Source organism: Mixophyes fleayi, chromosome 4 (genome assembly GCF_038048845.1).
Source record: "Mixophyes fleayi isolate aMixFle1 chromosome 4, aMixFle1.hap1, whole genome shotgun sequence".
Taxonomy (NCBI): Eukaryota; Metazoa; Chordata; class Amphibia; order Anura; family Limnodynastidae; genus Mixophyes; species Mixophyes fleayi.
The window spans coordinates 91,601,386-91,623,383 of NC_134405.1; the positions used below are offsets into that span (position 1 = coordinate 91,601,386).

At 40.9% G+C, this 21,998-nt stretch overlaps 1 protein-coding gene across 2 annotated transcripts in view; it reads left to right on the plus strand.

The window, feature by feature from the left end:
- The window catches only part of AGBL1 (AGBL carboxypeptidase 1), a 504,403-nt gene that overhangs the window by 207,266 nt on the left and 275,139 nt on the right, over window positions 1-21,998 (plus strand). For both annotated transcript variants that reach the window (XM_075207749.1, XM_075207747.1), the window contains exon 18: window positions 20,598-20,778. In XM_075207749.1, the coding sequence (XP_075063850.1) occupies window positions 20,598-20,778 (181 nt within the window). The remainder of the gene's footprint in view (window positions 1-20,597; window positions 20,779-21,998) is intronic.

The following is a 21,998-nucleotide window of genomic DNA, read 5'->3' on the forward strand; positions in this document are numbered from 1 at the left end:
AAAAAATAGATACACCTGGTGCTAAACTCAAAAGTCCAGTTCAAAGTCCATAAGGTTATATTATAATATTATAAACACTCCACATGTACAGGTGGCGGCCACACTCCCAATAGCCGGGTGGTTGATCTGGATGTAGCTACAAGAAAAGATGGAGAGGAAGGTGAGTAGCTGCCTACTAGTGTAGTATTGTCAGATCATAGGCATATAGCAGACGATCAATCCAAAAGGTTCAGTAAGTGTTCTTTAAAGGTTGCTAGTTGTCTCATAAGAACAAAACAGAATCAAATAATAGGCAAGGGCTGGCTTGCTAGATGTAAACCCCTATACCTGGGAGTGTCGAGGACCAACAAAGGTGACCAAGCAATATTGAGAGATACAGATGAGTGTTTATTTCATATCCGCTATGCATAAACACAATTAGAGTGTGTGGTGTGGTGTTGGGACACACGTTTCTTAACAATGCTACACTATTATTTGTTTCTGTTCTGTTCTCATGGGAACCTTTAAAGAACACATACTGAACCTGTTGGATTGATCGTCTTCTATATGCCTATGATCATATATATCTGGTATGCATTCATGATTATCTATTCGTGGTACAAAAGTGTTCTAAGAATACTCCACTATTAGGCGCCTACCCCCCCTCCTCCCAACTAAGACTTTATTAGCGGTCAGAAAACAGAACAGAACGAAGACCGAATACAACTGTTCATAAAATTAAAGTGCAATGGTATAAGAATTCTCCCTTGGAAGGAGAAAACAATATTTGGGGACAATGTAAGTAGCAAAAAGACCGGGGGGTTTCCGTATTCCGTATTGTAAGAAATGAGCAGAGAAAGAGAAGGGAGGGAGAATGAAAAAAAAAGTAGATTAAAGAGGGTAGGAGAAAAGAGGGGAAGAGAGGGTGTTTCCAATCAGAAGCGATTTGGCAAGTGGTGGGCAGAAATAAGATGGCGGGCCAACTTGTTCGGATGTTTAGTGGCTGTAAGAAATCCAAGGGGCAGAAGGAAGAATTTCTGATCAAGCTGGGCATTGATCAGAATAATGGATTCTATCAGATCTTTGACTTCCTGCCGAAAAAGGGTTAATTTCGGGCAATCCCACCATATATGAAGAAATGGACCTTCGCCAGAGCATAAACGGCAACATCTGTCAGAGGAATCTGGCAACGTTTTATGGAGGCAAAGGATGTAGTACCAGCAGAACAAGAGTTTATATATATTTTCTTTTAATCGAACACAGATTAAGCTAGAGACGGCATTGTCTTGAATTTCAATCCAGTCTTCGTCGTCTAGAGGGTCTCCCAGGTTATGTTCCCAGGCTACTTCATGGGGGTCATGAGGAGAGGGAGTCTGGGAGATCAGTTCAGAATAAGTAGTAGTGATCAGATCAGGCATTAATGCTCGGCGCAGGCGCAATACCTCAATGGTAGTTAAGGGGCGAGAGGTAAAGCAGGATTTTCCCGTAGAGTGGAGGTTGCGGATTTGCAAATATTGATAGAAATATTGTGTAGGTAGTCCAATTGCTGCTTGGATATCGGAGAATTGGGAGAATAAGGAGGTGCGGGTGATGTAATTCAGATTACTAACACCTCAGGAGTACCAGGATGAGAAAGTGGAGGGCTGTAAACCTGGAGGGAACTCTGGAGAGCTGAAAAGAGGGATTACTAGGGGGGGTGCAGGGAGAAACAATATTTTCTTGAAGTTGAATCCCAGGTAGCTAAGGGATGGGTCAGGATGAACTTTTTAGGGCGACGTGCCTTTGGGAGCTAGCGGAGGGAAGCAAGGGAAAGTAGGCCCAAGCTCTCAGCCTCGACAAGTGCCCAAACTGTAGCGGGTGTAGGATCATTCCATAAGACACACTGAGCGAGGTGGGCTGAAAGATAGTATTGTTTGACATTTGGGATACCAAGACCTCCACCCCGGGAGGATCTCTGAAGCACCCGGAGCCTTATGCGAGGGCATTTGCCCATCCAGATAAATTTGGATGTTTCATGTTGGAGAAATTTGAATACATAGGGAGGTAGTTGGATGGGGTTGGTTTAGAAGAGGTATAGTAGTCGTGGGAGGATGTTCATTTTTACCAGAGAATAACTGTTGGGACCAACTGGCTAAATCTGATTTTATTTGGGACAGAGTGTGGGTAAAATTGACCTAGATGAGTTGGTGGAGCATTTTGGTCACGAAGATGCTTAGATATTTCATTTTCTGTAACTGCCAAGTGAATGGGAATGTGCAAGCTAAATTAGATTTATCAGAATATGGGATGCAAAAATCAAGGGTCTCTGCTTTGGTTGGGTTTATCTTATAGCCTGAAAAATGTCCATATGTGTCTAGTTCAGAAAGTAGAGGGGGGAGAGTAAACAGGATGGGATATGTTGATGAAGACATTGTCTAAATATAGTTATTTCGGTTAGTTTGCCCTATTTTCTCTCTTTTGCTTTTTTCCCCCTTCTCTCCTCGTTTACCCTTCATGCCTTTGATACTACTCAAGATCACATCCCTGTTCAGGCAGCTATTGTGGTTCGCTCCCTTCTCTAAATTTTGGCAATCTTATTCTTAGTGGATCCGACCCAAATGCCCGAGAAGGCTTGATTGACCCTAATTCTGGCAGCAAGCAGTTCAATTATAAGGGCGAATATTAGTTTGGGAGGGGGGGCATCCCTGTTGAGTGCCATAGGCAATTGTAAAGGGTTTAGATGTAAGGCCATTGCAGAAGGGGATGGTAAAGAGTCAGAACCCCTGTGAAAAATCTACCAGAGAATCCCATTAATCCAAGCACCACATACATGAATGGCCAGAAGATACGGTTGAATGCCTTTTCAGTGGCTATCGCCATTTTTAAAAAGGGTAGTTTGTCATCATGAATGGAGTGGATCAGGTTGATAGCCCTCCTAGTACTGTCAGGGGCCTGTCTCCCTGGTATAAATCTGACCTGGTCGGGGGGTAAAGGGGTGGGAGGAGATGCTTGAGTCTACTTAGCATAGAGCTTAAGGTCTGCATTGAGAAGGCAGATTGGCCTGTATCCCGAGCAATGTAGCTGATCTTTTCCAGACATAGGGATGACAGCAATGTTAGCGAGGGTGGTGGCAGGGTGAAAATTATGTCCCCTTTATAATTTGGTTATAAAAAGCTGTCAGATGTAGGGTGAGGACCGCTGCAAATTTCTTCTAATATACTGCCGAAAAAGTCATCTGCACCTGCGGCTAAGGAGGGCCTGAGGGATTTTTTAGCTGCGTGTACTTTGTATGAGGTGACACGTCTACATTTAGGCTGTTAAGTTGGGGCGGGGTGAGATAAGGAAGAGGAGAGCTCGCTAATTATGACTCTAAAGAGGGCGACAAAAGATCCCCACGGGGAGGGGGGTCAGGAAGGTTATAGAGGGCTGCATAAAACTCATGAACAATGGCTAGAGGGTCGTATGTTATAGAGTTTGAGAATCCTCTGTGAATCTTATCTATGAGCCCTTGGTCATGCTTTCAAGCAAGTAGACAGTCCGCCTTGTCTGCCTTGTCATAGAAGCTCTGCTGAACTTTTTGTAGGAAGCAGGTCTCTCTGCAGGAGAGTAGGGTGTTAAGCTGATCCTTTAGGGAGTCTATCTTTAATAACAAGGAGGGGTCAGGGAATAGCTTATGTTGGGCCAAGAAGGTGGGGATGCGTTGCTCTAAGGAGGAGACCTTGAGAGCTGCCTGTTCCTCAGTTTGTGAAGCTGCGCTAATAATTTGATCACGAATGGTAGTTTTGTGAGCCTCCCAGATGGCACCCGGCGCAACATCCTCTGAGGCATTATCTTGAAAATAAGAGAGATGGAGGATTTATCTAACTGAGGATCTTAGATGACATCGAAATCATCTCCTAGAATAATACGACTAATGTGTCGGAGCAACTTATAGAAGAACGATCCCTGACCCAGGTTAGGGGCATAAATTGAGGCCAGTGTGACTGAGATGGAATGAGGAGTAGCCAACACAAATAAAAAGCAGCCTTCCATATCCGAATAGGTGGAAGAGACCTGGAAGGGCACGTTATTGTGAATAAGAATTGCCACGCCCCTTTTTTTTACAATTCACTGAGGCAAAAAAGTTTTGGAAAATTGCTTACCCTGGAGCTGTGTATGAGTACCTGTGAGATGCGTCTCTTGAAGGAGGACTGTCTGCCTTTTCCCTCATGCAGGCTTCCTGGACTATGATGCATTTACGAGGGAAGTTGAGGCCTTTGACATTAATGGAGAGGGGTTTTAACGCCATGAAGACCATGGTGAGATGACCACAGTGATGGAGGGATTCCCAATGCTACAATGAGAGAAATGAATAATCCAGGTTTCTGGAGAGGGACGGTGGGAGAAGAAAAGAGCCACGAGAAAAAGAAAGAGAGAGAGAAATAAAGGAGAAAGAAAATCCCAATTGGGCAAGAACCCTTTAATGTATGTCTTAATTCATATAAACATGAAAAGCAATATACCAATCATATAGGGAATGTGAGAGGTGGAATGGCAGCATATGTGAGAGGCACCCGGGTCGTGGGCTATGACTAGAGGATCAGATGTGACAAAGGCAAACAGTTAGCAATATGTAATGACCCAGTAGCATTGGAGGATGTGCAACTGGAGGAAGGAGGGGGGGAACGAGAGGGTAGAGGGGAGAGTATATTAGGAGGGAGGGGGAATGAAAAGTGGTATGGAGGGGGTAACGGAAAGGTGTAAACAGGGAAGGGAAGCGGAAGGGGGAGAAAGGGATGACCTTTGATTGAGGTTGTGAGGGACTGTCCAACATAGTGTATATATATATATAAAAAAGAAAAAAAAATCTTTAAACAGTAATATAGTGCTGAATAAGAAAAGAAACAGTACAAAATGCAAAAATGAAAATAAAAGTCAGCAAAGGCTTGTAGTCAGAGTCCGTCCAGAAAATCCATCTCAGCAACATCAAAACGCTTGCCGAGTGAGCAATTGTAATTAGGAAAGGGGTGTACAAGGACTTTTGGGCGTATCAGGTGGGAAATATGTCTCGAACTTGGTGTCGGGAGGCTCTAGACCAGCAGTCGGGGGCCAGAGGAGCTGGTTATTCGTGTTTTTTCGAAATACTGCAGAGTGAAGCAGAGTCGGGAAGAATGTCAAGCTTGGCCAGGATGTCTTGTTTGCAGCAAACATTTGAAATTGAAAGGGTAAACCCCATCCGTAACAAATGCTGTGTTGACGTAGGATTCTGGTAACAGGCTGGAGAGATCTACGTTTTTTAATAGTGGAGGACGTCAGATCTTGAAATAATTGGATGTCCATGTCGTTAGAGGTTATTGAGGAAGAATTCCTGGTAGATGTTAGGATTTACTCTTTGGTGCGGTAGAAGTGGAAACACACAATGATATCACATGGAGGTTGGTTTGCTGCTGGTCTGGCCCTGAGGGCATGGTGGGCACGGTCCATCAGACACTCAGACTCTGAATGGTCTTTAAGAAAGAGTTGAATCTCAAATGGTGGAACATCTTCCAATACGTTCCGGACACGGATATTGTTGCACCAGGAGCGATTTTCTGTGTGCTCTTGTTTTTCTTTCAAGATCTCAACTTCTTCATGCAGTCGGGATAACTATCTGTCAAAAGCCACTTGCGAATGTCAGAAATCATCAGTTTTTGTTTCTAGAGCATCTTTCCGAATGATCACGGAAGCAAGTTCCATTTTAAATTTGTTGCTTTTAAGAGTTCCTATTTAAGGACTATATTCACCCTTACAAGAAGGTTAATTATTAGAGTCTGTATCTGGGTGTCCAGATGTATTGCTGTAGACAGTGAAGATGATGAAATGTCGGAGGTGGATAACAAGGCTTTACTTTTTGTTCCAAAGAAGCTAGCTGTAGACCTGCCAGGAGGCTTCTTGTTCTTGTGAGACATGATGATAATGAGGAAGCAGCAGGAGATGGGAAGAGTGAGGCTGCAGGAGGGAGGGGTGGCTGTACAATATTATTTGAAGAATCAGTCAGGACTCATCAGGCCCCGGGTAGTGGGTGAAGAATTATTGCATTGTATTTCCTGAGTTTTCAAAGAGCACCAGCCACTCCACGGGTAGGACTACAAAAGTTCTTGGTATGACAAGCAATTGCTTCAATTATTGCAGAGATGTAATGTTATGCACTGACCACTGGAGTGCAGCACTGTCTCAGTGAAGAAGTAGTAGAGTCATACAATTAGATTGGTCAGAGCTGCAAGGGCCGAGGTAATTGAGGGGACAGAATTTTATTCCTATGGGGTGCAGCAGTCCAGGTAAGTGGTGGCTGTAAGAGTGGTGAGGGATTAGGTGTTCTGGATGTAGCGCGGAATGGAGGCCCCTGGCCTCCATTCCCACATTCCCATAATTCGGCCTCCATTCTCCTGTGAGCCCCCCCCCCCATGAGCCGCCCACTGCCCCCCTCTGTTCTCCTGTCACTGTAGTCCTTCTGCGGTACGCTGTAAGCGCCTTACTGAGGAAATCTTGTGAGAGTGAGACTATGAGTCTCACTCTCACTGAGCTCGGGAAAGGACTACAGTGACATGCTCAGCAGCATTGATCGGGTCAGGGGTGCCCCCACCCTGATCAATAATGCCGCTGTGCACTTTCAAGGGCCCCCTGAATGGCTGTAGCCCAGTTGGACCTCGGGTTAATCCATCCCTGGATGTAGCAGATAATGGGCAGCAGTTGCTGCATCTAATTGTCTTTGTGAGGTGAGTGCCGAGACAATATGAGCACAGAAGGGAACAGTGCCAGGTACCCCCAGTAGAATAGCCAAGTGGCTGCGGCTGATGCGAGCACTTACCCTCTTACAGGTGGAGGGTGTAGGAGCAGGCTAATCATTGACTCTTAGTCTGAGAGGACAAGCCAGTGGGGCGTTGGACCACAGATTCTGGATATGCCCTAGCCGCCACACAATTTTATTCCATGTGGGTCTCGGTGGTAAGGGCTCCAGAGCTGGTCCATTATTGCAGGCTGTCAGTGGGGGGTGCGGCGGGTGAATTAGGTCTGGCGGCAAAATCGCATTCGGCTCTCTCGAAATTGAGGCCGCGGCTTCAGGTGCTGGCTAGGCCTCTGGAGCGTTGGGCGGTCTGCAGGAGAAGTGGCTGTCAGAAGTTAAGTCCGGGTAGGACCGGAGGTTCCGCGGAGTCAGGGGGGCTTGTTTGCACAGTGTGCGGTGCAGGGAAAGCAATAAGGAGCCTAATTTAGGGAGACTTTCCAGGAGCTCTGAAAAAATGTGTCTGACCAGGATGGCTGCCCAATTGAGACCAATCCCACAGACCAGTGCTTTTTATATGGGGCGAACAAATATTTTTCAGAATACTGTCTCTTCTAGAAATAAAGAACATCACTGAGACAGTGCTTTGCTACAATATATCAGTACAAATTAACCTTGTTTTGTTATTGTGCAGATACAATATGCTGCACTCCTTATAATAATAATAATAATAATAATAATAATAATAATAATAATAATAATAATTAATAATAATGTTCTTATAGTATGTTCCAAATCACTATAATTAACGGTGTTGTTAGTATTGGTATTATTATTATTATTATTATTATTATATTTTTTTAGCTATCCCTGGTGGATGCACAATGCTTTTTATGCATAATTGCACCTATTTTTTCCACTATGTGCATATGTTGGAGCACACCCTAATTAATAATAATAATAATAATAATTAATAATAATGTTCTTATAGTATGTTCCAAATCACTATAATTAACGGTGTTGTTAGTATTAGTATTATTATTATTATTATATTTTTTTAAGCTATCCCTGGTGGATGCAAAATGCTTTTTATGCATAATTGCACCTATTTTTTCCACTATGTGCATATGTTGGAGCACACCGTAATTCTGCTTTTTTTTTAATACTTTTCAATTTTGGGGGATTTTGGTCCATGACAGAAAATCACATGCAAGCAAAAGTAAAGCAACCACAATAAAGTGCTAACTATTATCACATTTGGCTCACCAATTCATAAATGTATTTATTTATTTATAAATGCTGCTGAGGTGCCCCTCATTTACATAAAATGTCAAAAATATGTCATGATAGTACTTTGGACTGCCTTTATTAAATTTTTATACTGGTTTATCTGTGTCTATTAATACACTTCCACAATGAAATTCCCCTAGATGCACAAAAGTCATCGTTCTTTTAAACAGTAGCATAGTAAGATATGTGGATTTTGGAATTCCATAACAAAAACTCTAACATGCAACCAAACAATTCATACTCTTATGAATTCACTGCCTCCGTCTCTTTATCACTGTTGAATAGTTTGTGCACATCTATCATTTGAAAAGGAAATGAGTTTCAATTATATACTCAAAAAGTAGTTGCTGAGCAACCATAGGTCTGGAAAAAAACAATGGGATGTAATACAGGTTACCCTATACTCCCATTATCATCTCTACAGAATATAAAGAGGACACAAGAGGAATAGTGAGACTCTGTAAAAGCTATGTTGAGGCCGTGTCTGGAAATGATTATCTGCTGCTGATTCTGTGCATAACTTAAAGGGGATATAAAGGATGAAAGAATATCTTTGTAAAGCCAGTTACTGTTGAAATAATGGAAACGCCATGTTGGATGTTTTTAAAGGTTGATAACATAATTGCATGCACTTATAGTGTTTAAAATTATGTGTTTGTTCACTCGTTAAAGAAATCACACAGGAGCAAAATGTCTAGATTGTGTTTCTGTATGAATATGCACAAAATGTACGTGGATCAGTTTGGACAGAACTTCCAGAATTCGGTAATAGTGGTGTTTGTGTTATCTCTTTGTATGAAATCCTATGGAATGTAAGTTCTACAGATATGTGTTAGAAATATACTATATGTGGGAAGTGGTAGAAGGAATTGAAGACATGTATACACCATAAAACGGGGTCAGCACGGTGGCTTAGTGGTTAGCACTGGTGTCATGAGTTCGATTCCCAACCATGGCCTTATCTGTGAGGAGTTTGTATGTTTTTCCCATGTTTGTTTCCTCCGGGTGCTCTGTTTTTTTCCCACACTCCAAAAACATACTGGTAAGTTAATTGGCTGCTATTAAATTGCCCCTAGTCTCTCTGTCTGTCTCTGTGTATGTGTGTGTATGTTAAGGAATTTAGTTTGTAAACTCCAATGGGGCAGGGACTGATGTGAGCGAGTTCTCTGTACAGCGCTGCGGAATTAGTGGCGCTATATAAATAGATGATGATGATGATGATATAACTGCTGTGAACCAGTGCATACTAATCATCCTTACCTACTTTTGGAGTTCCCCTCATATATCATCACCCAACATGAACAGACCTGGTACTTTGGTGATCAAGTCAAACAATTGAATCTCGATCAATTCCGACTGTAATTTTAAATTTCTTATAAAGAGTTTAGTGAAGGATAAGATGCGTATTATAGTGATCACAGGACTCATGTTTAGCCACAACCATATTGTATGATGATTCAAAGAAACATTACTTGCAATAAAATTAACATGGCTGAGCAATAGTACAGGGTGAAGGGTTCTTAGCATTCTAGCTTTTTTCTCTGAAAGAGGGAAAGCGCGATGGGAAGACAGCGGAAAGGAAGGGTAATCCAAGAGAGGTCCTTCCTCCAGAAAAATGCATGCAAGACTGCGATCAACATGTGTAATTTTTGTAAATATTTTTTTTTATTTTTGAAAGGTAGTCTCAAGTAATGGTGAGCAGCCCAGGGCTCCCATGTTTTTCTGAATGACTTGGCTAACGTTTAATAATGCATTTCATAAATTCCATATGATATACGTGTCCCAGTCTGTTCAACACTGCTTGACATACGGAGGTCTAGGTTATTTCCAATCGGCCGCTTGTTGGCAGGTGGTGGCTGCCCAACTGGATTTAGTCAGGTTAACTGGTCATTTTTCACCAACACACAGATTGATGTAAATTTCAACTAAATTGCATGACTGTGTTATTCCATTTATTATTATTATCCTTAATTTATAGGGTGCCACAAAAGGTCTGTAGCGCTGTACAGAGAGCATACAACAAAAAGTATATAGCATTACAGGCAGTGGTCAAACTGGAAATTTAGAAGTGCTGGTATGGAAGTTCCACTTTGAAATTAATTGCTGGGGCCACCTAGGCCGCCCGAAAGGTTAGGGATTTTGATACAGTGGAATTAATTTCAGATGCATTTTAACACTATATAGTATAATATAAAACATATTAAATGATGCAAGGCCATCCACCCTGTACCCCCCACCTCTCCTGTGTCCAATTACTTTTCCTCTGTGTCCCTCCATGTCTCCTTTGTGTACTTACATTTTTCCTCATATCTCCATAATATTTAAATTTACCTTCCATGTTACCCTTTAGCAGTGGGGCACCCACATCAACCTCCAAGCTACCACTAGCCTCTGAAAAGAGCAGAGAGGTATTCTCTTATGAGCCGGTCATACATGCTTAGAAGAGTCCCTCTCTATGCACTTCTCAGAACATGGCAGGTGGGCAGGAGGATACAGTGGCATCTCTGAGCCCCTACCCAATTTGCTATGGCACCCAGCTCCTGGTCTCCATGTTCTACTTGAATGAATGAGCACATACACAGACACTTCAACATCCTTGCAGAGGGTCTTGTGATCAACCAACCTCACCTCTTAGGGGATTTAACTGGGAGCAAGAGATTCTGCTAAATCCCATCGAGGCCGTCACACTGCTATGCTTGCGAAGGGAGAGCTGCATGCAAATAACAGTAGTGCACATAGTTTTGCCTGTGTATACAATGCTAGCTATGCCCATTCTGGTGGCATGGAACCTCCCCTTCTAGAAATCCTGTTTTTGCCCCTGTGGAGGATCCCCACGTGTTAGAGCTTGTATTAGCCCAGACCACACTAGTGAGAGGGGAGCTCATGTAATGGCTGTTAATATCACAATCCAATTTTCACTCATAGAAGGAGAGTGAATCACTGATCTCTCATCTCCAGGTTCTGTAAGTCGCTGTTGGGGGAGTGGGTGGGGTTGCTGTAGCATGCCCACACTACACCTTGGGAAGGCGCTGACTCTTTCATTTGTAATGGGCCCCACAATTTCTGATGACAGCCCTGACTGCCATAGACATTGGCTTCCATTGTGGATTGCAATGACATAAGAGTGAATCTCATCCATAAGTCTATGGAAAGAAAACTGGTCACGAAATATATAGAATAGTAGTTTTGGTGGTAGTAATTATTTGATAACATCTAAGATTCAACATTTTTTTTTAGCAAATGAGAGAATATTTTTAATTTCCTTCATGTAATGTGTGTACTGCAAGCTTTCTAGGTGTGCCATGTAATGAATCTGATACAGTGTGTATAAAAATTAACCATACAGCAAAAATTGTACATAAAGCGCTTTTCATGCCAGCTATTCTGAAGATGGAATACTACAGACAGTGATTACTGCTTCTTTCAGTTTGGTCCTGTGCATTTGCATCATCATTAGCAATCACCGCAGAAGCAAAGTACCTAGGTAAAAAGCATAGGTGTGACTTTTTATATTCTACTAAATGTTTGTGCTGGGGATTGTGAGGACTGCAATGGTTTTCTCAGTTTAATATACTGAACATCTGTAATGTGACCTCATGATCAATATGCCCACTTTTCCTCTTCTCAGTATAGATAAAGGCTGTTAAAGATGTGAAAATCGATTGTAAAACATAAAACACATCAACTTTGCTTTATATTGTGTGCAGCTGTTGTCAATTAGGGGTTCTCATGAGCCCCATTCAGTGCTACAGCTGTACTGTTTCATACATTTAACGTGGCGTGTGGCAGCTAAACAGCGTTAAATCACCATTATTATAGAGGAAGGAAACAGATGAGAATGAATTTGCAAAGGCAAACATAGCACGAACAAAAAATAAAAATCCCAAGTGTATACAAAACTTAAAAAAAACAGTTTGTGAATATAGTCTATATATGCAGTCTCAATTTTAAGATATAACAAACGCCTTCATACATGTCCAATGTACATATTTAAGGAAAATGCTTCAGTGTGACATAAGTTGCACCACTTAAAAGTGCCAATATGTAAGTGTTAATTATACAACCATGAAATAATTTACATTGGTCTTTGCATCTTTTTAAACCTCAAGTATCATAATAGTAGTATTGTACCTGTTTATTTAATGATATCTGTTTTTATAATGGCAATAGTGGAATGGTCTAATGGATTAAGAGACTGGCAGAGGTGGATCATGATCATGATTGGATCAGTGGTGTGGCATAAGGTGTTCCACTTTTCACATCAGGGATGCTGGTATATATGCGATTTGGCTATTTTATGGTTGTCCATATATGCTAGTTTAACAGTAAAGTAGAATTGGTAAACTTCTTACGGACTAGAAGAGAACACACTAATGTCTAAGATGTTTCATTTAAAAACTTACTGCTCAGGGTGTGGCCTGACTAGCCATATAAGCAAATACACAAGCGTTATTCCACTTTACTATCCTGCGTGCACCCTGATCACCTAACTTTTCCCTCTGCAATATACTGAGGCAGACGGTATCACCTATCAGTCAGAAGTTGTGGAGAACTAGACAGAAATCCATGGGAGTTGCTTTGCTGGATGTATATTTTTACTACATGGCCAGCCAACTCAGCCAGTTCATTCATTAACTGGATAGGTGCTGCAGGTTTAAAGTGCGCCTTTTGTTGGTGTAGTCTATCATTTCCATGTACTCTGACCCAGAATGTATTTAACACACAAGGTTTAAAGGATACACAGACCACTTGTAGCACAACTGATAGTGTAGTACTTGCACGTATGGGATACAGTCAGGGATATGTTTTGTGAGGAGAATTTTGACCCACATACCCTCTTTTGGGTACTAAGTGCCTCCCAGAACAGCAGACCATGCGGAGTCCATGTGTTTTATCTGAGATAACTTTATTTTAATGGAGTTTGTAATTAATTTCACCAACTTGGGGAGGACTTAGTGTCCCTCACCACTCTCACTATAGGTTCCTGGCACTGAACATGTCTTCCAGACTGCTTTAAACCATACAAGTAGTTTTTACATAACACTTAATGAAATAAAGTAGTAATATCTTTTGACACTCCTGGTTTTTGGAACCAAGGTAAAAAGTTACCAGCACTTGGCTGACAAGCAAGGTGACATCACCCAATCTGACATTGTAAAGAGTAAAAAAAAAACTATTTTTCACTTTACAATATGTTGTTCATAAAGTAAAGTAACACAGATAGAATAGTATAGAATAATGTCGTCCAATGTAGTCCAATAAACAATTCCCTTAAATTAAGTGAGATGGCCTTAATTTAAGCTAAACCTTCCTGAACTGCACATAGGTCAACTCCACACAACTGAATATATCACATTACTAAAGATAATAGATGGGAAGTAGGAGATACATCAAAGAAAGCCACAATAGACCAAATGCAAGGAGATTAAAATAATGAAACCATAAAACGTATGCACTTAAAATTGTGCTAATGTTAGCTGACTTTGAGATCATTGGCAGTCCCCAAGCCTCTTTGAGTATCTTGTCCCTCAGTCCTGGCTTCAGTATAGGGACAGCAATAGATCAAGTGGGAAACACTTTGTTTTAGATAAACTTACAAATGTATATATTTACATAATTTATGCATATAAAACACTTTGGGGCTTGTAGTAGCCATGAGCCAGTTCGAAAACAGGTGACCTGTAACCAATATATGCCCTGCAACACATTTCAAAGTACTAAACTTCTTCCTCAGACATTATACCTTTGATGCCTGTACTGATTTTGCTTCATAGTGGTGTAAACAGTATTGCAGCATTCACTGCCTGGTTCACCTTTTCTTCATTACTTGTCATTAGTGCCATAACCTATTTAGGTGTAGAAATACATGGTATAAACGGAATCAGTCCAGAACCAATAGATATATTTTGATAATAAAGTAAAGATTGAATGGATAACTTTGTTAGTTTTTGTAATTGCTGCCAGGATCAGTAAAAGCCCCCAGCATTGCTTCCCGATAAATCAGAATTAAGAAATTCTAAGCAGAAAAACAGCTTATTATGTATTTTCAGAAAACAGCAGTGAAAGTAAAGCTGATTTGTAACAAGGTACATTTCCTCTTAAATATGTGATCTTCCCAATGAAGCCCAGTTATCATTCACTTTACTGCTGACGGTGTGGATGTAAAAAAAAAAAAAGAAAAAAAAAAAAAAAAAGTCAAGTACCTAATTATATGCTAATTGATGATCACTATATTTCCAAGGTGGCTGAATGATTTTATAATAAGCAAAAAGGATTTATTTATATATTCAGCTATTAGCTTGTTACACATTCAGCTAGGTTTCTGGCTCTCATGAGCAATATTTAATTGACATTCCCAATGAGATATTTATAGTTCATGCACAAATACACCTGCTGGTTTCATTTACTTTTTTTTATAAATTACAAGCTGTTATAAATGTGTTCCTTTGAGGTACACTCTATCCGCCTCTTCCATTCATCCCACCGTTATCTACCATCCTGATTCTCTCTCTCAATTCCTTGATCACTTCAACACCTGGCTCCCTCACTTTCTCTCTTCTAATCTTCCCTCCCTCATCTTGGGGTACTTTAAAATCCCCATAGACAATCCCTCAGACCCTGCCGCTTTCAAACTTCTCTCCCTCTCCTCTTCTCTTGGTCTCTTTCAATGGACCTCCTCTCCCTCACAGCACAGTGGCCACTTTGTAGATCTGGTCTTTCCCCATCTAGTACTGTCCCTGACTTCAACACCTTTCCTTCTCTCTGACCATCATCTCCTCTCTTTTAGCATCTCTCCATCCCTCTCACTTTCCTCATCCCCTTAAGTTACTATCACCTGGTGTAACCTTGACACCATTGATCCTACCATGTTCTACTCCTCGGTCTCACTCATCGTCCCCATCACCACTCTTTCTTGCCTCCTTCTATAATTACACCCTTACCACTGCACTTGACTGTAACCCCTGCTGTCACCATCAAGCTTCGTTGGTCCCTGCCTCAACTGTGGCACTCCAAACTTTAACACACTCATTTCCTCCCGATTCTACAACCTCCGTTTTTGCATTTTTCCCACCTGCAACTGCCTCCTCTCCTCTCTCCTTCCTGAATCCTACTTCCCTCATCGCACTTTGCACTCGAATTTGCTACTCACTTCAAATCCAAATTTTAGTCAATATGTCATGATATGACCTCCCATCAGTCCCTTCTTGCCTAACCCTCTCCCCATCCCTACCCACATTGTCACCTCTCCCACCCTCCTCTGTGGATGCTATCTCCATCCCCTTTTCCCACTGTCTCTTCCACTTCCTAGCCCACCCTCCTTCTCTTTTATCACTCTGGTATCTGCAGATGAAGCCTGCACCCTTCTCTCTTCTCATTCATTCCTTGACCCATTCAAATCGAGTTTTCGCTCCCTCCAGTCCACCGAAAATGCTAATGACCTTTGCTAAATCTAAAAGACATTTTTCCCTTCTTATCCTTCTCAATCTCTCTGCTGCCTTCAATCCTATTGACCACTCCCTCCTTTTACAAACTCTCAAATCTATAGACCTCTGTAACACTGTCCTCTCTTGGTTTTCCTCTTACCTCACCAACTGCTCCTTTCAGTTTCTACACCTGACTCCACATCCCCTTTCTTCCCTTACCTGTTTGAGTTCCCCAAGGATCCATTTTTGGCCCCCATCTCTTTATCCTCTACACCTCCCCCTTGGTGATCTCATCCAATCCTTTAGCCTCCAGTATCACCTCTATGCTGATGATACCCAAATCTATATTTCACTCTTGACCTCTCCCCTTCCCTTAGGTTTTGTGTCTCCTTCTGTTTCTTGACCATCTGATCTTGGTTGTCCCAGCACGTTCTTAAACTCAATATTTACAAGACTGAACTAATCATACCCCCCCTTGCAGGGCTCCGTCACCCCCCTCTCTTTCTATTAATAATACTTACATTCTTTTTGTCCCTCAAGTCCAATGCCTAGGGAATATCCTTGGCTTGTTCCTCTACTGCAAACCTCACATTCAAAATCCTGCAACTTCCATCTTTGGAATATATCCAAGATACGGCCATTTCTCATCATAGAGGCCACCAAACCTCTTATTCATTCACTTGTAATCTCTCGCCTTGATTACTGTAACTTCCTTCTCTGGCCTACCTGACTCCCGCCTTTAGGACTTTGCCTGGGCTGCTCAACAGCTGTGGAATGAGCTCCCACACCCTATCAGGTTAGCCTCTATGCTCAAATTCTTCAAGTGTGATCTTAAGACTCATTTCTTTATTCAAGCCTATCAGCCTTCCATCTAACTTCCTTGTCTAGGCTTTCACAAGCAGGGTCCGACTATCCTTGTATTCTCCTTCACCCTCTGTACTTCTTTGCCTGCTTCCCCAGGCCTGTTTTCTTAAGCTCAGGCCTAATTCAAGCTGGTCATTACCATCACTCTCATTCACTGTTCCATAAATACTATGATCTGAATTATCATGTTATCTGTATATTATTTGTTTATTCAGTATGTCTGGTCTTTGTATTTTGTTTTCATGTATCATGTAATCTGTTATGGATCATTGCATTCTGTATATGTCATGTAAGGCGCTGCAGCGCCTTATAAATAAAAGATAATTATACTAATGTGACGGCCAACATGGAGGACAGGAGGACAAATGTCTACTAATGCACATTTGTTTTTGCAGTCAACACACTGAGAAGTGATTAGGCTTCCTTAAGGGTTGAACAATATATGAGCCGTGTATGTATTTCGAATCATGCTAGTCTTTTTCCCACAGACTTAGGGAAGAAAGTAGTAATTGTTATGGCCACCAGTGCGGCATAAACTCATAGAACAGGTAGAAGAGGTCTTCACCTTTAGCAGCCGCCTTTCCCGTAGAGATTGGTTGTGCTCACAGGTACTCAGATTCCCCCAGGTCTTATGCTCAGAGTAGTATGAGTTTATGCTTACACAGTAGCGCACAGGTATAGGAGGTTGCACATGGAGTAGCGACAGGCCAGATGTCAGCGGACTGGACAGGGCAGCAGAGGATATGTCAGGAATAGGCAGAAAGGTCAAGGTCACAGGCAGAGGTTCAGGATCCAGGTTCAGGCGTAAGATCAGGGTCAGAAGCAAAGGCTCAGAGACCAGGAACAGGCAAAGGTCATACACGGGTAATCAATCACAGGTTCCACACCAAACAATAGAACAGGAGCAGGCAGCAGTACTGGAGACAGGACGCTATAACCGGCAGTGAGGCTCAGACCTCACTGCCTTAAATAGTACTAAGAGCCAATCAGGACAGAGGAGGATAGGGCTGACAATCAACCTCAGGGGGCAGCTAATTAATTACTAGCTAGAACTAGCATAGGTAATAACATAAACCAGGAAGCATGTATAAAAATATAAATGAACCAGTTTAAATCATATGAGAGCTCCCCCTGGTGTTGGAGGATGTCCTTACACCCTCCTACATCTATGCCACAAGAATAATAACAGAGCATAGAACTAAAGCATGCGCCGTGCTGTTAGTTCACTCCAGGATGCAGCGTACCGCCGCGGCTCGTGACAGTAATAACCTGCAACAATCCCATATTTTGGAACCAATTAAAAAACTTACCAGCACTTCCCAAGCATGGTGACATCAGAACATTTGAAATTGCAAAGAGTTACACAAAATTTTCCACTTTACAAAATTTATTTCCCACTGTAAAGTAACATGGAATCTTCTCACTAAAAATTAAATCAGAACAGGTTTTATTCACAGAAGAGAGAAAAGCAGAGGGAGTCAGTGGTATTATATCTCAAATAGGCTTTGTATAATTTTTCCACATGCATCAGACACTTGCTGGAGGAACTGGGGCCAAACAGAGTCATTCCTTCACAGCTGGTGGAGCTGCCCTAAACTCAAATCATTTTGGAAGAAAGTCATCTCCCCAGCAATCAGTAGATCCCATCAGACACTAAGCATATTCTGATCCCTCTGCTTATCCCAGACTTCCGTAACCATGCCTGCAAACTGCTTAGGCATATCATGAGTGCTGCCACTTGCCAAATAGCAGGGTTGGGGGAAAATCCTCTTCCACCTGCCAGCAACTCGTTCTGCAACCGTGTGTGGCACATATATCAAATGGAGCATATAACTAGCATACTAAGAAACTCCCAGGCACATCCGTCCACAAAGTATGGGACTCTTATCATATCACAACCAACCTCTTCTTAATACCTAAGTTGCAGGAAGGTCTCTGTCGCTCCAATGTTTTGTCCCTCTTTCTCTAGCCCGACCTCAATCCTTTTTGCCCCTCACCCTACCACCTCTCTCCGTATGGTTGGTAAAATCTGCATTGTCAACTCTTGTGCACATTCCTTTGTTACGATTTACGTCACACATTTTTTTTTGGGGGGGGACTTCAGGTAAAACTTTATTTATAGAGAGTCCCTCTGGAGCTGATGAATCTTCAGATAAAAGAAACATTTAGATGTTTGAAAATAAAGAGTGATGTTTGAGGTTTTCAGATAAAAGTTGATTGGACAAGATGAGGTTAATATCGGGGGGAGTGTTTAGGGTAAAACAAATTGCCCTTTCCCTTTTAACTTTCTCAATTACATGTCTAAGTACAAGAGCCTTTGCCCTAATTAAACATATTTCAGTAATAGTTGGGATCAGCGGAAGAATTTTCTTTTTCCTTAAGCACTCCAGACTTCCTATTTATAAGGGTTGGGGGTTAGAGTCTAAAATGGCAGTTAAGAGAGTATTTATTTTTTACACATGGACATAGTTCACAACACAATTAAGTAGGGAAGCAAAGTACACCTTTCTTTTCTCTTCTTTGTGGTAAGTTTCTATAAAAGTTGGTGATTTATTTTTGTACTCTTAGGGCCTGATTCATTAAGGAAAGTAAAGCAAAAAAAATAATAACTTTGCACATTGGCAAAACCATTTTGCATTGGAGGGGGGGGGGTACATTTAAAATATGATGGCAGATTTATAGTTGGGATAGGGTATGTCATAGATCAACTTTAAATTTCAGTGTACAAATAAAGCTATCAAGTATTTGTGTGCTACATGAAAAAACAGCCAGTATTTATCTTATGTGCAAAATAATAAAGTAGTATGGACCCCCTGCATTGTAACATGGTCTTGTTCAGGAGAAAACTTACTTATTTTTTTTTAACTTACTCTCTCTAAAGAATCAGGCCCAGGGTATTTATACATGGAAAATATTTTGACTTGGATAAAGTTATTAGTGTGTATAACAGGGATCTTGAATGTGGAGCACCATTTTGGGCACCTCACTGTAAGAAGGTCATAGGAGAACACAAGGAGGTTCAGAGCTAAGTCACCTTTTCTTTTCTTTTGCATAAAAGAAATTGAGAGGCTAAATCATAAAGAGAGGTATGAACACATGTTTGTTTACTTTGGAAAATAAGGTGCTTTCAAACAATATATATACATATATTGATGGGGGGTTGTGTTGCCTTACCCTGGATGCAACATAATTACAATTTATATAAGGTTAAACATCATGGGCCTAGGATTTTTTTCAACCATACTATCCTTACTGATATTTTAACAATGTAACTTTGATAATTTGAAAACCACTGTTACTTATAGGAATAAAGCATAGTAAAGCTGTCTATAATATAGATATACTTGCCTGCAAAAATCTAGCTCTTCTCTTTAGACTAGATTTATTTACTCACCCTTTTCCCTAGTTCTCATTCATTCAGTACAACAGACCTTGGTAGTGAGACAGCTCTCTGACTCTCTCTCCAATTTTGGAGAATCCCTGTTTTTTTTTACCTGCTCCCCCATGTCTTCTACTGAAATGCCAAACTACCATTTACTGAAACTAGGAGCCACATCACGTTGTCAGCCTGGGTGTTACTAGCAGGGACCCTCAGCTGCTGGGCTTTGTGTAGCAGCTACTCATGCTGCATCAGGTCTCTGTTCCCCTCTGTAGTGTCTGTGGTCAGCAGGCAGCATAACAAGCTAACTGCTATGTGATTCTGGGGATTTGATGTCCCAGAATACTGTACATTGACTGGCATTCTGTGTCTCCAAAACTAAGTAATGTTTGCACGATAAAGGAACTCTGATATTCCTTTCTGCTCCGAGCAGGAAATGCAGACTGCCAAAGCGATGGATGACCAGTCCACCCCCCCCACTGAGCAAGTTAAGTGAGGGAGGGTGTACATACAAACCTTGTGGGGGCAACACATATCTTGTTACACACTTGGCTGCGAGCTTGCAGCACAGGAAAAGGAAGTTCATTCAGTCATCTAACAGTGCTGAATGTGGCATGCTTGTTCATGTCTGTGGGTGAGGATTGTACAGAATTGGAATGACTTTGATTACTTCTACCTTGTAACATGCAGCATGGAAGGTTAATGCTGCATCATCACCACATCCACCACCACAGTCATGACAGTTACTGGAGAGGACCAAGCAAACAGGGGATTGTATACTTTTATTGATGAGGAAAATGGAGACAGTAAGTTGTAATTATGCATTGGACACAGGTTTAAAATAGTAATTTGTATAGGAAAGACAATAATTTAGTTTATCTGCTATTAGACAAAAGCCAGCTATTACTTTCTAAATGTAAAATTTGTCTTGTGCTTGTTGCAGGCAGTCGACAGTATATGGTGCTTACAGCTCGTGTACACCCAGGTGAGAGCAATGCCAGCTGGGTGATGAAGGGGACTTTGGAGTTTCTCACTAGCAGTGACCCCATTGCCGAGATTCTGAGAGAAATGTTCATCTTCAAAATCATCCCAATGCTTAATCCAGATGGTGTCATCAACGGAAAGTAAGTACAAACACACTTTCCTCTCTATCTGTAGGTTGTTAATAGATTGGTTTCACAACGGACACTTGATGAACAGTAATTATTAAGTGAATAAATAATACTAATACTGTAGCTTATATTGAGTATGATCTGTGCTACACTGATTATCATATAGGGGAGAATGAAACCACTATTGTGAAATGGGACAGATAGTACAAGTCACCTCTGATTTCTGTGACCTGTATAAGTCTAGGGTCTTTGATCCTTTACAAAGTCACAGACATAGGAAGTGACTTGTAATATATGTATTTACAGTGGGGACTACGTTGTTCCTTATAATACACAGGTTTTTCCTATTGAACACTGAAGCAATCACCTATTATACGACATGTCAACAGAGCTCATAATTTATACAGATGTTATTTACAGCAGTTTTATGTATATTATCGTCACCTTTGTATTATAAAATATATTAAAAGTTACAGAGGAGTTCCATGACATTGTTAAGTTATGAGGCCATAGGCTGAATGACTTTAAACAGGTCTTTCAACCACATGTTGACTTCTAGTATCCCTAAAATATAAACAGTATAGTATATTTTGTCTCATTATATTAAAACTGAATTTTAAAATAGCAATATAACTTTAAAATTTATTTTAAAGTTCTAAAAAAATTTTTTTTAAGTGTATTGGTTATAATAATTGGTAAATAAAGTAATTTAAAAGGTCAAAAAAGTCAGACAAAATAACATGATGTGAATGAGGAGGATAACGTTTTAGTTTGTTTATATACTCACCATTTTGTGTTAAGTGTGTACTTTTCTTTGCGTTAAGAATAGTTACACCAGTTAGTGTCACATGACTTATTTGGAAATATTTTCATGATAAAATATGCTATGCTATTAGTATATCTGTTTTGCAATAGGATATTGTTGTAGAGCCTTTTACTTTAAAAAAGCGTGCACTGTGGGTATGGGTGAAATAACAGAATTAAGGCCGCAGCTATTATTAGAATGCAAAACTATTAGTGAAGGTAAAACACACCTATACGTATTGAAGTGTTTAATGTGAAAATAACTTTTTGGGGAGAGTTTTCACATCCCAACTGAGCAATTATAAATATATTTTGTACATAAATATACAGATATATTACTCTTTAACATGTATTTTATGGTTATAATTGGGTTAACATGTACAACGGTATAATCAGGAAATAGTGATTTTATTTAAGAGGGTCTCTAC